A 16,507-nucleotide genomic window follows, 5' to 3' on the forward strand; every position below is an offset into this window, starting at 1 on the left:
TGGGTTCAAGATAGATACGACGCTGTAATTCTATTGCGACTTCTTTCGTCTTTAAAATAATGCTGCATGTTTTATTCATTTGAACCTCGGACTTTAATTACTACTAGGGGGCGACCTCCTATCCATCCTCAGCTCACGCAACCTATCATCAAACGACCAAATCAATGTTGTCTCCAACTTTGGGGCCAAATATACCAAATAATAAAATAGACATCCTATGCAAATTTGGAATTACCCCTCTTGTCCTTTCCTGAAATTCCTGCTGGCACAAATCCAGCCAGCAAAGTTCGGTATTCTCCCTTTTCGCCAAGCCAGTGGACCATCCGACAAAGAGTTTCTTTGTTTTTAACATTACCGAAGCCGGTAGCGAAATTATTAACTACAGATAAGAATTCTGTTTCAGTAACTCCGACTCTTCGTAAGACACTAAGAAGCTGATCTCGTATCCGAAGAATGGCCTCAGCGGAACGATCTCCTCTCGAGAACCATAGGGCAAGCTCGACGGATATTGGGTCTAGTTGAATAGAGATCAATTGGAATGAAGTCAGGTTAGGTGATTTACAAACCGCCTCTACCGCCTCGGCTATCCAGAGAATGGTGGCGAAAACATCGGCTAGTATCGAGTTGCCTTCTTTGGCTCGTTTCCAAAACTCATCCCAGCCTAGCACTTGGATTGTATTTAAGCGGTATCTTACTTCCCGGAGTTTTTGCTTCTCAAGAACGCAAGGCAGCTCAATGAACGATAGGTCTACTGTCTTGAGCCCCACCTGATTGGCTTCATTTTCCCTTTCCTTGCTTCTCCCTTCCGGCTCTGCTCGCTCTTCAGACTCCTCTAGGATCGTCGAGAGAATCTGGTCCTCTTTGTGGCCACCATTTCTGTCCCCTGCAACAATAACATTCTTGAACACAGATATCAAAGTTGGGGTCGTCGCAAAGTTGCACCGTTCTATCGTGCTTTCCTGGAGTGTTTTCAACCAACCCTGTATGAGCACTGGGTCCTCAAGGAGGTGTGATAATCTCTGGTGAATGCTATATGTGCCTCCCACTTGGAGCTTTATATTCCCAAATAATCGCAACAGCTCTCCGTCAATCTGTGCGTCAATGGAAGGGTATATCGCAGACTGCTGTTCGGACTCTTCGTATCGGAAGGTAACCTTGGAAGAGTTCACCAAAGGAGAGGCCAAGGCAAGGTCTGAGTCGCCGTGGAACTCCTTGCTCACCAATCCAGTACCATGGAAGAGAGGTAGCTTATTAGTCGATGAATTATTCCAGGGCTCTGGACTTAATCGGAAGATCTCGGCAGCATCATCTTCGTCGTCGTCGTCAAGGAAGCTCAAGTCAAAGTTCGGGCTGAGGCTTAGGGATGAGACAGATCCATGATTCGAAATTCTATCATCGCCGCAACCCGCAGGGTCTGCCTCTCCCAAGGGACATGCAATAACGGAATTAGGTAATGAGATCCCATATCGCGCAACCAGTTTGTGGTCTGATGCTTTAGCATCGCCACTGGTTTCGTCTGGCCATTGGAAGAGAGAAGGAAGGATAATAACAAGCCAATACATCTCAACAAAGCTCAAGGCTCCCACAAGCGTCGTAAAGTTACCGAACATGAATGACTCATCGATCCTGGCGCTTTCACAGCTATTTTGTAGTGTATTAAGCTTGCTGTAGCACAAAGAAGCAATATTCTCGATAATAGTTGTTTTGCTGCCCACTTGACGGGCTGCATTATTTCGTTTTGCAGAAAGCAAGCTGGCATTAATAGAATTTTCCGCGGTTGGTCCTTCGTCTCTAATACTCGCTATGCTTTGTTCATACAAATCCTGTGAAAGTTTATCTTGAATCCCGACACTCAGGATTGTCCGAAATTCCTTGCATTTAATGAGATTTTTCGCCTCTTCCTTGGCGTCCACGTCGCCTTCGTAGAGCCTTGCCGCACATTGGAGTAAAGTGAGGATTAGCTTCTTGCTAATATCTTGTGGCGAAGTATTATTACTATCCGTGAGATCTATTATCAGATAGAGATCGGATTGGGCCGTATTGTTCTCAGCGAAAGGAATTATTCTATTGTGACTCTTCTCTAGATATGCATCTCGGAATAGTTGTGTAAAGGTGCGTCTCACGACACCTATGTCTTCAGGCCTTGACATTATTAAAGCGTGGTGGTGTAATATTGTTCCAAGTTGTGAGGTGCGTAGGAGTTGCTTTACTTCCTCTTTCTTTGAAGGTTATATTTGATAATTTATTTATTATTCTACTGCATAGGAGGGGCACAAATTACTACCAAGAACTTCAGGTAGAATGTCAGGGTCCGGATTTGAAGCTCGTAAAAATTCGTATAGAATAGGGGCCATTTTTGGAGATTTGCTAGAAGTGGCTGCTTGGGCGCTCGATCTATTATTATTAAAGAAACATCTAAGTTATATCTGGCCTTGCTGCAAACATGCCATTAAGATCGGCTGCCTGTCCAGTTTAGGCCCCCACAGGCATCTTAAAAAGGCACCATGGGCAATCCAAGTTCATGTCCATAAATCACCTGTTTTGGGAGCAGCCGATTATGACTCCCCTAACTCACATGGAGCTCCCAGTACTAATAACAATTTTACTGTTCCATTTAATGGCCAATTTTTACCAAATCCCGATTTCCTGCGACCACCAACAGTTTTCGATCCAACCACCCTCCCCTAACACACTTCAAAAATATTCTATCTATACAGTATACATAGATAGAAGCCAGAACATGCACCGAGAAAGGGATCTCTAGTCATGTTAAGGCAAGAAATAATCTATTTCTCAAAAGAATAGGACCTTGCCAACCAGGGCATCAAAGCTCAAGTAATAATAACTTGTTGGTCGGGAATCGATTTATTAAAGAAAGATGGAGAATATGACTAATATACATATAAAACAGAACAAAAGAGTACTGGAATAACCGAAGAGCGCTTTCAAGTAATCTTATATAACGTCCGTCCCTACGTCGCGAGAAACCCTCCGTACCGAGAAAAATGATAGGTACTTTGACTTCAAGAAAATGAAACTCTGTGTACACACCGAAATTTTCTATAGTTTTGTATAAATCATCTGCTATACCTATTTCTAAAGACTTGAGAGCTTTTATCTATTGAAAATTACGTCGCGTTATCGCCTTTGTGCCTGATTTATAAACAGTCTTCGTTTATAACACTATAGACCTACTTTACCACAGCTCTACTATCGAGCTCTTTTCACTCATAATACTTATAAAAGGGTTTTACTTGAGCATTAAAGCCTTGCTACTATACTAGAAATTGTTATCAGCCTTGTGGCTGTTGGTGGCGCACAAATTCATACAAAATCCGTCACACAAGTCAGTACCTCGAATTGACAATTTTAGTTAGTGCGAAACGACCCCGCACGTCCCATTTCACTTATTGCAAAGGCGTGTGGCTGTTCAGGGCTGTGGCTGAAGATTCTAGAAACCAAGTGGCAATTATCAACAACCATAAGCCACGTACTCCCTTTGAACCCTCTATGAAACAGAGATAAAAAGAAAAAGAGATATCAAATTAATACTATAATACAGGGTGTACAATATACTAGTTCTATACTACAAGCTTCGGCCCTTGTTTAAACTGAAGAAATGAAAGTCTCCCTGATGAATGTCCTAAAATAACAGTTTCATCCCAAATAGCTTTACACCTAGGTCGATAATCAGGAGGTAGCCAGAGAATATTCGCTTTACCATCTACTACCCAATGATTATATATACGTAAAGTAGGTAGCAGATTGCCGTTAGGTGAGAAGGCTACAGAGGTAACGGAGTTCGAGTGGCCCTCAAGCTTCTGTAGCGCCGCTCCTGTCGCGGCGTCCCAGAGCCGTACCGTTTGATCGTAAGACCCAGATACGACCTGCTTGCCGTCGGGTAAGAAGGCTACTGAGCTGACGGGCTTCGAGTGGCCCTCGAGCGTCTGTAGCGCCGCTCCTGTGGCGGCGTCCCAGAGCCGTACCGTCTGATCGTAAGACCCAGATACGACCTGCTTGCCGTCGGGTAAGAAGGCTACTGAGCTGACGGGCTTCGAGTGGCCCTCGAGCGTCTGTAGCGCCGCTCCTGTGGCGGCGTCCCAGAGCCGTACCGTCTGATCGTAAGACCCAGATACGACCTGCTTGCCGTCAGGTGAGAAGGCTATTGAGCTAACGGAGTCCGAGTGGCCCTCGATCATCTGCAGCTCTGCTCCTGTCGCGGCGTCCCAGAGCCGCACCGTCTGATCGTAAGACCCAGACACGACTTGCTTGCCGTCAGGTGAGAAGGCTATTGAGCTAACGGAGTCCGAGTGGCCCTCGATCATCTGTAGCTCTGCTCTAGTCGCGGCGTCCCAGAGCCGTACTGTGCGATCCCCTGAACCAGAGACGACCTGCTTGCCGTCCGGGGAGAAGGCTACGGAGTTGACTCTATACGAGTGGCCCTTGAGCGTCTGTAGCGCCGCTCCTATCACGGCGTCCCAGAGCCGTACCGTCTTGTCAGCAGACCCAGATACGACCTGCTTGCCGTCCGGTGAGAAGGTGACTGAGCGAACGTAGTCCGAGTGGCCCTCGAGCGTCTGTAGCGCGACTCCTGTCACGGCGTCCCAGAGCCGTACCGTCCGATCCCACGACCCAGATACGACCTGCTTGCCGTCAGGTGAGAAGGCTATTGAGTTAACCGAGTTCGAGTGGCCCTCGAGCTTCTGTAGCGCCGCTCCTGTCGCGGCGTCCCAGAGCCGTACCGTCTGATCGTAAGACCCAGACACGACCTGCTTGCCGTCGAGTGAGAAGGCTACTGAGTAAACGCAGTCCGAGTGGCCCTCGAGCATCTGCAGCGCCGCGCTAGTCGCGGCGTCCCAGAGCCGTACCGTCTTGTCCGCAGACCCAGATACGACCTGCTTGCCGTCCGGTGAGAAGGTGACTGAGCGAACGTAGTCCGAGTGGCCCTCGAGCGTCTGCAGCGCGACTCCTGTTACGGCGTCCCAGAGCCGTACCGTCCGATCCCACGACCCAGACACGACCTGCTTGCCGTTAGGTGAGAAGGCTACAGAGGTAACCGAGTTCGAGTGGCCCTCGAGCTTCTGTAGCGCCGCTCCTGTCGCGGCGTTCCAGAGCCGTACCGTCTTGTCCGCAGACCCAGATACGACCTGCTTGCCGTCAGGGGAGAAGGCTACTGAGTTAACGGAGTCCGAGTGGCCCTCGAGCGTCTGCAGCGCCGTACTCCAATGCGCTTGTACTCTAGGCTTTCTTTGGATCCAAGGGGGGATATGATTTTCAAACGTTTCTCGAACAATACTCTTCTCTGGGGCGAAGATAAGGGCTGAACAATATGATTGAAGGGGCGCCTGTTCAATAACTGATCGGTTGTAGACAGCAAACCGCCTCGCATCATGTATAAACGCATGTAAATCGGGACTTTTATCGGCCTTGTTGGATTAGTAGAATTATCTTTAGTAACACCCTTAAAAAACGTAGCATAACTTACTTGAAGCCAGATCTCGAGCTTTATAATCATAACGATGCCATCTGATAGGCTTTGCATTAGGCTGAGCGCCTCAAGCCAGTAAATATAACTCGTTCTTAAAAATTGACAGACTGTGCCACCGTCTTGGAGGTCATTAGTAGTGTCCTCTCTATCACAGTCAAGTAGATGGTCAACCCAATAGAGACAGGAGTATTGTACTGCGGCTAGTGGATCTAGAACAGGCGGCTCGACTTTCTCAATTGGGAATCCAGGGGCGTGCAACCCGTATATGTCGCGTCGAAGCGTTCTAGATATAACCTCGCGCGATCTCGAGAACATCCTATAGTTCACCTCTGCCTTGCCAGAGGGAAATACTCTGTGAAATGCCTTTCCGAACAAGAAGTCCTTTGCCGATTGATGGATAAAATAGGTGCGATTCTCTCGTACAGTGAGGAAAGAGCCACATTTGTTGACAATCTTCATAACTCTATCGAGATTGGTGGAGATTTGCTTAGGCAGATCAGAGAGGGCTCCTACCTCGAGGAGGTAGAGTGGGCGGTATGCAAGAGTTATGGTAGAGAGGACGAGACGGCAGAACTCAGGATCATTGCGCTGTAGCTGTTCAACTTGCCGTAACATCCGATCGTAGAGCGGCTCTAACTCAGGCGGCATTCCCTGAAGCATATCGAGCACATCCCAGCTCTCTACAGGCTCGAGCTCCTTTAAAACAAGAGCCGCCCAGAGAAAAGTCCCACTAGCCTTGGCGTATATTTGGTCTCGAACTGTCTCCTTTAGCGCGCTGTCGTCCGTTATAAGTGGAAGTTTGGACACTTTAAAATCGATAAACATCTCGATAGCACGAGAAACATGCTCTTTGTTAAGCTCAAGGCTAAGCCTCATCTGTACATCGTCAAGTCTCAGCCGCGCCTCGATATCGGGTTTGTTGCGGCTCGACACAATCCATTTGACGCGAGGGGATATGGAGGCAGTTCGAATAACCAGATTTAAAAGCTGGGAAAGGTCTGTTTCGCATTCGTCAAGCGCATCGACGATCAAGTAGGTGCTCTTTAAGCTTGGGTCTTGCAGAATGCTTGTGAAGATTTCAGACAACGCAACCCATGCATTTGTATCTTCAAAGAGGGCCTTGCCAGCGTGGTCGTACTTTTTCCGCACGTGCGAGACAAGCAGTGGTTGCTGGTCAATGAGCAAGTAGATAAGGCCGCGGAGCACGGCTGCCGCATTATTAATGCGCGAATCGGTGGCCTGGCAGAAGAAGTACGACAGCAGGGTGGTTGCCTCCTTGTCTCTCAGCCTTGTTAAGGGGCTTATTTCATCGAGAATGCCGCAAATCAGCATCGTCTTGCCTTTGCCGGGGTCGCCCTTGATCCAGAGCAGCCGGCTCTGTTTGTCGTCGCGCCATTTTTGGAAGTCGGGATGCTCGAGGATCCACTGGTAGGAGTCTCGCAGCAGGCCACCCTTCGTGTCTTCGATCCGCATCTTGTCCTCGCGGGGATCGGTTATTCGTAGGTCTTGTATGCAGCTTCGAGTTTGAGGGTCGGGTGGGTTCTGCTCGGCTTCTTATGAAGAGCGATTAGCAGCTGGCTACAGATAAAATATTTTGTAGTATGCTCACCTGTTTGCGAGTTCTGGATCTCTTTTCTAAGTCGCCTGAACGCGTGCTCTTTCCCTTCCCCATAGATGAGAGGCAAATGAATACCGAATAGACCTAGCAGGGAGTATGCCATGTCTTCTTGGCGGTGAGTCTCACGATTTGCTGCCCAGGACATTCGCTCATCAACGCTAAAGTTCGGCATTGGGGCCCCTTGGAGTGCACTGGCTGGAATGCCTGTTATCTCGCAGATGTTCTGGTGTAGAGAGACTTTGTTGCCTAATAGCTCCCCCTCTTTAGAGAAGAAGTCGACTGATGCCGGCGCAATAAGCTCTTGCAGAGTCCAGCCTCGTCTAAACCATTCGCTCTTCCGAAATGTCCATTTCCAGGCTCCATTTGATCCGTCGGCCGAATCGGTTTGAGGCCACGAAACATCTGGCAGATATACGTAGCACTTGGTCGCATCCCGGTACCAGCGAAACATCGAGTTGATGGCTTCCTGAAGCTCGACGGCATTGGATTTATCGATACAGCAGGTGTCTACCCAAAAGTATTGCAAGCCGTCACGCCTCGCCTGTTCTCCGCAGAACTGTATCTTGTTATAACCAGCCATCTTCTTATAGTTGCCATTCTTCAGATCTGCCAAAGTAACCTCCTCTTTTCCCCATCTGTGCGAAAGTATGGCATAGTTCCTGGGTATATCGCCTTCGAAGAACTCGGTCAGGTTGAATCCGCTATCGGTGTTGTAGTGTAGCAGACGCATTTTTCGACTAGGTTCGAGGATCGTAAAGGGGAGGATTCCCGGTAGTAGTTGGGCCGTCAAGTTGGCACAGATGCGAAGGTAAAGACTTCATGTCGGGTTGAGGCTGGCACACTCAGCTGGGCGGCAGCCTCGCGGCAATTCCCTCGTCGTACCGCAGCGCGCAAGACCGGTCCAGTCGCACAGGCTCGCCGCAGGAATGATGGAACTCATAGGTGGCACAGATATTCAAGGTCAATCTCGATTGATCATAATATATTATTATTGCTGAAGGAAGCTAAAGAAATCGGGAACCTAAGTTAGCAGAGGGACTGGGGGGTGAAGCGTTTTTTTTTTTGAAGAATTTTATGACAGTCACGTGCCTGGTTCTGCTCCCTGCCCGCTGCCATTCCACCATCCATCCCATCCATACCTTACCATCTCTGGCACCACCACGTCATGAACGACCGTGCCAGTGAAGTCCTTGCAGGGGGCTTTCTACCGGGTGAGTCTCGAACATACAATGCTAGATCCAAACGCAGTGGAGTCCCTCTCTCCACCCTCCATCATCGTGCGCAAGGGCGACGCTCGAAAGAACAGAAGGCCCAGAGCCAACAATACCTCACTCCACCCGAAGAGAAAGCTCTCGAAGTATATCTAAAACGAATATCCGACCTCGGAAACCCCGTGCGGATCAAGTTCGTACCTTTCCTAGCCTTTGTCATCGCCCGGCAACGTTCGACGACTGAGAAACCGATCAACCCTCCCGGGAAGAATTGGGCTCAGGGCTTTGTGAGGCGTCACCCGGTACTCAGATCACGAAGAGTGAGGGCGATAGACTGGAAACGTCACGAGAACAATATATATGACAAGATTATACATTGGTTTGATGTGATCGGAAAGGTATTGCGGGATCCGGCTGTCCTACCAGAGAATGTCTATAACATGGACGAGACGGGAGTCATGCTGTGCATGCTCGGCTCTGTCAAAGTCATAATCAGTAAGGATGATCCACGAGACTACAGAGGCGCCGGTGTCAAGCGTACGATGGTGACTGCTATTGAGTGTATAAGTGCAGACGGTAGGTCTTTGTTGCCAATGATTATCTGGCCAGCTGTCACCCATCGAAGTAACTGGACTACATTTCCTACCCCTGGATGGCATTATGCTTGCTCCGAATCTGGATATACCGACTCTAAGATCAGCTTTGAATGGCTCAAGCGTGTGTTTGACCTACAGACAAAAGAACGTGCTAACCAGAAACCACGCGTGTTGATTTGTGACGGCTTTGGAACCCACGAGACGCTAGAAATCCTGGAGTTTTGTTTGGAAAACAACATCATCCTCTGTCGTCTACCTTCTCACACTTCACACAAGCTCCAGCCGTGTGATGTCGGACCCTTTGCACCTTTGAAGGCAGCGTATCGTGAACGGGTTGAACGACTGTTTCAAGAAGGGACTAATACCGTTGGCAAGGAACATTTCACCTCCTTGTATAGCTTTGCGAGAGAGAAGGCGTTTACGAAGAGAAATATCACATCTGCATGGGCTGCATGTGGTTTGTTTCCAGATAACCCAGACAGAGTACTCAGAAATACACCGAAGCCCCCTACTCCATCGACCGGTACCGAAATCGATGCAATAAGAGCGGCTGCTTATCCTCAAGATGAAGCTGTACAAACACCTGTGACGCCTGTGACGCCTGTGTCAGCGGAGGGTCTCATGTCGCTATACAACCAGATCAAACAGGATACTCAAACACTTGATGCGACGAGTACACAGCACCTACAAAAGCGTGTACAGAAGCTTGTAAATGCTGCTCAAGTATCGTTTGCCGAATGTGCTCTCCTTAACAATCGAAACCAGTCCTTGACCGAGGCCAATAATGAAGCCAAAGTTCGCCGATCAACTAAGCCAGTGGTACTAGGCAAGGGGAAGGCAAAGGTAATGAGTTTTGAGGACCTCGAGGTGGCGCGAGCAGCTCGTGTTACGAAAGACGCTGTCAAAAGCAAGGGAAAACGCGGGCGGAAGCGTAAGAACACAGAACCAGAGACAAGTGAGGCAGAGCTGGAGTCAGAAGTAGAAGTGGAAGTAGTGAGTAGGACGAAGAAGGTGAAAACTGGCAAGGGCGCCCATATCCGCCGGCGTAGAAGTACTGCGGTAGAGGCAGGCAAGCCCGAAGCAGAGCCAGAACCACAGCCAGAACTACAGCCAGAGCCACAACTGGAGCCCGCGCCTTGGAGGGCACCAGTGGCGCGGATGTATTGAGCGGGCGCTTGTTAATTTATCGTGTCTCATTTCTGCTATCACCTAATGTAATGATCCTCCAATCGAGAAACTAAGATATCATGTCTCCACACTTCATCAAAGCTTCCTTGTTCCGACTGTGACACCATTCTATTCTGGTCTTGGATTTTGCAGGTTCGATTCTTCATCTTCCCACTCGGCCTGTTCTCTACTTTCGCCAGACCGTGTCGGTCTGTTCGGATGTGTGCGCGCGCGTGCATGTCCCCGTAAATGCACGATGGGCACAGCCGTCCCAAGAAGATGCAGCCAGGAATTGGATTCCGTAGAGCCAATTGCTTCTAATATTTGGGGCAGTCATCCTCTCAGATCCATACCCGTCGACGGCCGCTGCAGAGGTCTGCGAACTACATGCAGACGTCGCTGGTCGTGAGGTGACTTGATCGGAGAGAGTGCTCAGGTTGGAAGGGAGGTAGGTAGGTCAACAACGTTCGCGACGTTGCATGCCTCTGTTGTCAGCATCTGGGTCAGCTTGATGAAGCTGTGACAGTAGAGATTGGTGTTCTGCAAAGAAATTACATTGAGATCTTACTGGGAAGGGCTGTGTAAACAAGGAATTCCGTTAGATGCTACTGCTGGCCTGGTATTGTTGCTGACAAGGAAGGCCTCAATCTTCCCAGTTGCTTCTATAAGCGGGATTACGGCGGAGTTAGCAAAGCTTGGCGAGAGGTGTGGGGTCAGACCCTTCTAGCCGAGAATCGTTAGTTCCGTCGATCAGAAGTACCGAACCGCGTGGCGGGCCTGCAGTTGTTTGCGCGCCACAGCAGCCACAAAGCTTATCAGGATCTCGGACAAAAAAATAAGGATCTCAAGTTCAGCTGAGAACTTATAGGGTATATAAGAAATACTAAGAGCTCGCCAGTGTAGCTGTGGGAAGGATTTCTAACAAAACTTGAAAAGAGACTTCTTAAGAATCAGGCAAAATGGCGACGATGCATATCTGAATTTTCTCTGGAAGGAGTCAAATTACTAGTTGGTACTTGGGTAACACCGCTAACCCCTTGTTTTCATTGATTTGTAACATGGTGTGGAGATCGAGATGCTTAAAGTCGAAGTACCTCGTATTTTTCTCGGCACGTAGGGTTTCTCGGCACGTAGGGAGGGACGTTATAATATAACTTCAATTTGAGCTCTTTCCTGCCATATAGGCAGACCTTAATGAAATCCTCATGCATATTAGCCTCATTAACCTAACTATTCTTATCTTCTGGATATCCTTTTCACTTGATCCGGTATTGGGTAATTATCTCTCTGTACCTCCCTCGACTAATTGGGATAACTTGATTATCTAGAACTTGCTTAACTTCGAACTGGCTATCTTCGAGATTCATAGCCGATGGCCTAGTTTCCTGGATAGCTTATTCGCTAAGCTGCTGATATTCTGGGTCTTGATGAGTCTGTATATATCTAACAGCCAGGAACCCACCAAGTTTCTGGCATGCCGTACCATGAAACCATGGCACCATTCCGTCCTCCTATCGGAACAAGTTCCAGAAGCACGTAATTCTGCAAATCTGAAGATGTCTTCCTTGTCGCCGGTAATAACATAAAAAATATGCTTGGAAGGGGCTTATGTGCAATTTCTTTTAGACTGGTTTTAGTCATATGTTTTGGATCGATAGCGCGAACCGCGAAACCGTCGTCCTTCCAGTGTATATAAGCCGAGTGTAGGACGCTGTCTTGCTCTGAGATCAGTTTTAGTGGCCGTGAGACGACAGGATCACCGGGAGGACCCCAAGGGTGTTGGATGTTTAATATAATCCTGTTCTCTAAAAAGGCTATCTCGGATTCTTCTTTCGGCCCATGGTCATTATATTTATATTCTGAGTAGTCGATCCACGTCCATGGCCTTAGAGACTGGCTCAAGAGCTCACGATTAAAATCATGGCTTTCTCTCTGGTACCCGCAATGAAGAATTAAGTATGCCGGTTCGCATTTACTAATATCTTCGGCCTCATAAAGTCGAAGGAGGTCACAGCCAATTAGTATAATATTAATACCCTTTGCGTAAACGAATGAAAGCCAAAGATTATCTTTAAATATCGCATTCCAAATTTTGGCGTGTTTATCTTTATTTGGAAGGGCTAAAGCCATCTTCTGTAATGGCTTGTTTAAAAAGGCAAGACCCTTTATTTAGAAGGGATATAATAAATATAAAGCGAGATAGTATTAGTTTAGGTTAAGGGATGTCAACTAATATATTATTGCAATAAGCCAACTCAGAACTATAGATGCCAAAACCGGTACTATTTCTCTTAACTGACTACTTAAGGCACGTTTAGGGGATAGGTTTTGTTCTGTCTAGTCCTTTGTATTTAATTCTGGTAATAAGCCACTTATAGCTTATATATAAAAGCACGTACTCGATAATTGGCTTTATTAATCGGATTTTATCTAATAGCATATATCGAGAAGTGGCTTAGAAATCGAAATATGATGCAGAGGAGGGCTTTCGGGAGCTTATATTCGTGGCTTGCAGATCCGATGCGGATCGTGACTTGAGGACCGGAATAGAGTGGGAAAACCCTAATAGTATTAGCTGGGAACAGGTAATAGATATTTGACACCACTAACGACGTTACAAAATCTTCAAAAGCCGCATCAAGCAGTCTCCCCTGGGCATTTGGGCTCGCTATATCAAAGTGCAAGTCTGTCGTCCGAGGCGACCAAAAGGGCACAGTGGTCCTTGCGCAAGTTCAGCTCGCGAGCAGCTTGTGGGGAAGGGAATACATATTTGTAACTGTTTTAAGTAATTTAATAATCTGTAGCGCATCTACCTATACAGATACCGTGAAATCACAGACCGCGCAGGCCCCTAGATTGTGGCACCTTCATAACTTTCATCGCTGATGTGTGTCCAACTGTCTTCATCCTCCCCTCTGACGCCCTGTACGGTCATCGGAGAGATCAAGCGATCTGCAGCCTCATCCGTCAGTGAGATGGTGTCGAGCACTTCCTGGGTCAGCCGAACCACGTCGGCGGGGGTTGTGGCAGTGGCTGCGTCTGCGCCCATCCTGGGATATCAGCTTCAGAGCAGACATTGTGGCCAACATGATACCGGCGGCCTGCACAAACTTCAGATCATGAGCCGAAAGCGGCTCAAGCAGACGCATATGGGTCATACGAAACTGGCAAATCAAAGTCGGTTATAACAACCCCTGGCATTGCGTTCATCTTTGAGAGAATTCACACAGGCCTAGCTACGTCTGCAGTGCCACCAGATACGTGGGTGTGCGATTCAAGTACTATAGTCTACTATAAGGGCCGGAAATGGACCTTAATTCAGAAACTGCTTCCGTGGGTCGGTGCCGCTTCCGGATTGGTGGTGCTCTCCTAATTTTTAGTCCCCTGCCCAGATGTACTCTGGTGATCAGAACAGAGCCAATTCTTGCTTAGCGTGTCTGTCGGGATATAAATATACATAGGAAGCAAGGACAGACCCACAATAACCAAGAGATATGGCATCTAACAAAGCGGAACTGGTTCCTCACGAGATTCAGAAGATTCCTCCAGAGATCTACTTGCACATTCAATCCTTTCTCCCTCAAATTGCCACATATTTGATACCCAACTCGTTTAGATGGCAACATACGGCAAAAGAGAAGCACAGTGCCGCGTGGGGTGGCATTTTTAAGGATGAGGTTTGGCTTTCTGCTATAACAGAAATGGGCTTCAATCCTGTTTTAATAGGCAGCGATCTGGATCGATATATTCACTCGAGAGTCTATCAGAGGAACAAACCAACCTATCTGTCCCTTGTGCTTGGACAAGATAGAGATGGCGGAATTAAACTCGATCTCACTCAACTTCAGGATATATTCTTCCAATCCTGTCAAAAATACATACCGCTAACTCAAGGAGGAGGGTATTTCTTTCCAAAGACTGGACTTACTCTCAGCGTTAACGACGCTATACATGAGCTTCACTTCACTTATATACCCGAGCCAAGGAAACTTTTATCTCGGGGGCTGGGATACTCCTCCTCCTATCTCTACTGGAATGATAATGAGTTCATGGTTCGAAAAATTGGTCCAGATAAAATAATTGGAGTTCGGAAGGCCTTGAGGAAGAGTGTATCAAAAGTCATGGGCCTGGAATGGGAGCATCTTCCAAGTAAAATACCAAGGCAACACTATTTTGCAAAGAATGGAGCTACAATGGACTTGCAGGAAATTTGGGGGGATAGTGGATTAACTGGGTGGACTTTAGGGGAGTAATTTCGAAACAGGCAATATATTCGATAAGTTCCGTTGCTGAATGTTGTTTCTTTTGTCTCTATCAGATAGCAATTAGCGCAAAATTTCACGCAAAGACGTTACTGGAACCAAAAATAAGGCTAGCCTTGATACGACTTATCTGACAAGAAGTGGCGCGGGGACCAGTGTTTCCTGGTCCGTGACTCTCCTCGTGATTTTCGCTTTGCACGGCTCCCCCGCGTCGGGAAGCATCCAGTTAATTGAATTATGTGAGACTCGGACGAAATTGGCTCGAATTGTAATGGTTGATTAAGGTTTGAGAGTCCATGACTTTCTGTGGGAGTAGTGGAAGGAGGTTTGGCATTCCGATCGAGAAAGATGTTTGGAGATTTTTTTGGTGGTTTTGGTCATGCCACATAATTAGCAAATAGAGGGGGCTTCTCATGGAAGCCCGTAGAAGCCCGTAGAAACTCCGAGGAAGTGGCCCCTCCTTGTAGAATCTCAAAGTTTAGTACAGGAATAGGCCGCGTAGACGTTGAGAGCAAGGGCGTCCTTCTTCAAAATCTCTCCCAACTTCTCAGGGTCATAGCTGCCTGCAACACAATCGATACAGGCCTCGATAGTTGATTTTAGAAACCTACTCCATTCTTTTATACGGTCCTTTCCATCCCCAAATCCTAAACCCTGTATTCCGAAAAGACTGAGAGCAACCCTCAATTTTTTCCCATCATACTCGAATACTGCTATATATGTACCACCACCAGTTGCGTTAACATAAGTATGAATATCGAAAACAGGCGACTTTGCAGTGAAGTGGAACGGCTTAACGCTGGTTGGGAGTTGATCTTTAATCGACAAGAAATAATTCTTGAGGTCGTGTATAGTGTCAAATTGCAGACCTGCCTCAAGAGATGAATCAACCGTAATTGTTGTAGTGGTAGCTATTCTTAACAAATTTGTTAGATACAAAGATTATAGGCCACAAAGAGGGTTTTATACCTGTGTTGAGAGCGGGCTGTGTTAAGAGCGGGCTGTGTTGATAGCAGTTGAGTCTCTAAAGCCCAGATTCATCAACACTATACGGAGTATAATAGACCTAGCCACCAGGCTAAAAGTAGAAAACGCAAAGACAAACAAGGGAGTGACTAACGTCTAATAAAATGGTACCGCGATAGAACCAGCGATGGCGACGCTGGCAGACGATAGCAGACACTCGCAGACGTTCGCAGACGCTGGCCACTAGTAGGCGTTGGGGACGTTGGTAGGACGATTGTAAACGCTCGCAGATGGTAGTAGATGTTGGTAGGACGATGGCAGACAGCGCGCAAAATCTTGAGGTTAGATTTGTGTGCTGTAGCGGAGAACCCCACAAGGAGTAGCGCCGGCTTGCACGAATAGTTCCCCAAGTATCCCATCTCGAGATCAACTCGCTGTTTCGAGGTGCTGTTGGAAAAGAAAACCGAATGAAAGAAAGGGAGGGAGGGAGGAAGGGGTGGAGGGAGAGATGAAGCCCTAAGAGGGAACTTGAAAGGCCTCACACAAAGGCGGCCGCTAGAGCATCACGTGATGGTGCTTTTAAGACACGGTGGCGAGATCGTATTTCCGCCACCCCCAACTCTACGGCCCCCAACCGTCAACAGCCGCCGAGAGTTGCTGCAAAGGTCAGCAATAGGCTCTGCTGGACGGCGCGCACGCTGCACGAGGCTTCTGTGGCTATTAGCTTGGTCTCGAACCCTTCTTTTAGTAAAGTTTGGAATCAAAATATGCTCCACTGACTCTGGCGGGATTGGAAAAAGAGGAAGGAAGGATACTGCAGGAGGATTGATGGGGCAGGATGGTGGGGTAAGCCGCCAATTCTGCCTCTGCAGCGATACCCCTTTGAAGTACTATCCCCCCCCTGGTTTAAAGGTTACGTAGTAGCCCCAAAGAATTCCCCTGATTTGCTTTCGAGAAGATCACCCTTGTTTGCCACTGCTGCCCTTTAAACCGGGGGGGGGATAGTACAACCAGGCAGGGGTGCACAGCCACAAGTGTCAGGAAATGGACCCCGCTTAAAATAATTAACTAAAAAACTAGCGACACCCAATTCGCCTTCTACTGTACATCAGATCAAAGCGAGTGACGATTTTGGTTGGTGCGAAACAACCCCGCAATATTTACGTTGTAATTTCAATTATAAAACCTTAGGCACAAAG

At 47.7% G+C, this 16,507-nt stretch overlaps 4 protein-coding genes across 4 annotated transcripts; 1 reads left to right on the top strand and 3 right to left on the bottom strand.

The window, feature by feature from the left end:
• Positions 1-215: 215 nt before the first annotated feature.
• K444DRAFT_634178 (uncharacterized protein) lies at positions 216-2,150 on the bottom strand (the record flags this gene model as incomplete). The annotated part of the gene is made up of 1 exon (XM_024883713.1): positions 216-2,150. One exon carries the CDS (start codon positions 2,148-2,150, stop codon positions 216-218), a length of 1,935 nt encoding a protein of 644 aa, XP_024732248.1.
• A 1,335-nt stretch (positions 2,151-3,485) lies between these two features.
• Positions 3,486-8,122, bottom strand: K444DRAFT_597304 (beta transducin-like protein HET-D2Y). The gene is made up of 3 exons (XM_024878474.1): positions 7,098-8,122; positions 5,486-7,041; positions 3,486-5,426 (listed from the first exon to the last, which is right to left on the bottom strand). The coding sequence occupies exons 1-3, from the start codon at positions 7,834-7,836 to the stop codon at positions 3,582-3,584; spliced, it is 4,140 nt and encodes a 1,379-aa protein (XP_024732249.1). The 5' UTR covers positions 7,837-8,122; the 3' UTR covers positions 3,486-3,581.
• Positions 8,123-8,223: 101 nt separating this feature from the next.
• K444DRAFT_597306 (DDE-domain-containing protein) lies at positions 8,224-10,080 on the top strand (the record flags this gene model as incomplete). Its single annotated transcript, XM_024878475.1, has 1 exon — positions 8,224-10,080. The coding sequence occupies exon 1, from the start codon at positions 8,272-8,274 to the stop codon at positions 10,078-10,080; it is 1,809 nt and encodes a 602-aa protein (XP_024732250.1). The 5' UTR covers positions 8,224-8,271.
• Positions 10,081-14,650: 4,570 nt separating this feature from the next.
• K444DRAFT_617795 (uncharacterized protein) lies at positions 14,651-16,020 on the bottom strand. Its single transcript, XM_024881201.1, has 3 exons — positions 15,463-16,020; positions 15,312-15,366; positions 14,651-15,258 (listed from the first exon to the last, which is right to left on the bottom strand). Exons 1-3 carry the CDS (start codon positions 15,725-15,727, stop codon positions 14,814-14,816), a joined length of 765 nt encoding a protein of 254 aa, XP_024732251.1. The 5' UTR covers positions 15,728-16,020; the 3' UTR covers positions 14,651-14,813.
• Positions 16,021-16,507: the final 487 nt, after the last annotated feature.

Source organism: Hyaloscypha bicolor, assembly GCF_002865645.1.
Source record: "Hyaloscypha bicolor E unplaced genomic scaffold K444scaffold_126, whole genome shotgun sequence".
Classification (NCBI taxonomy): Eukaryota; Fungi; Ascomycota; class Leotiomycetes; order Helotiales; family Hyaloscyphaceae; genus Hyaloscypha; species Hyaloscypha bicolor.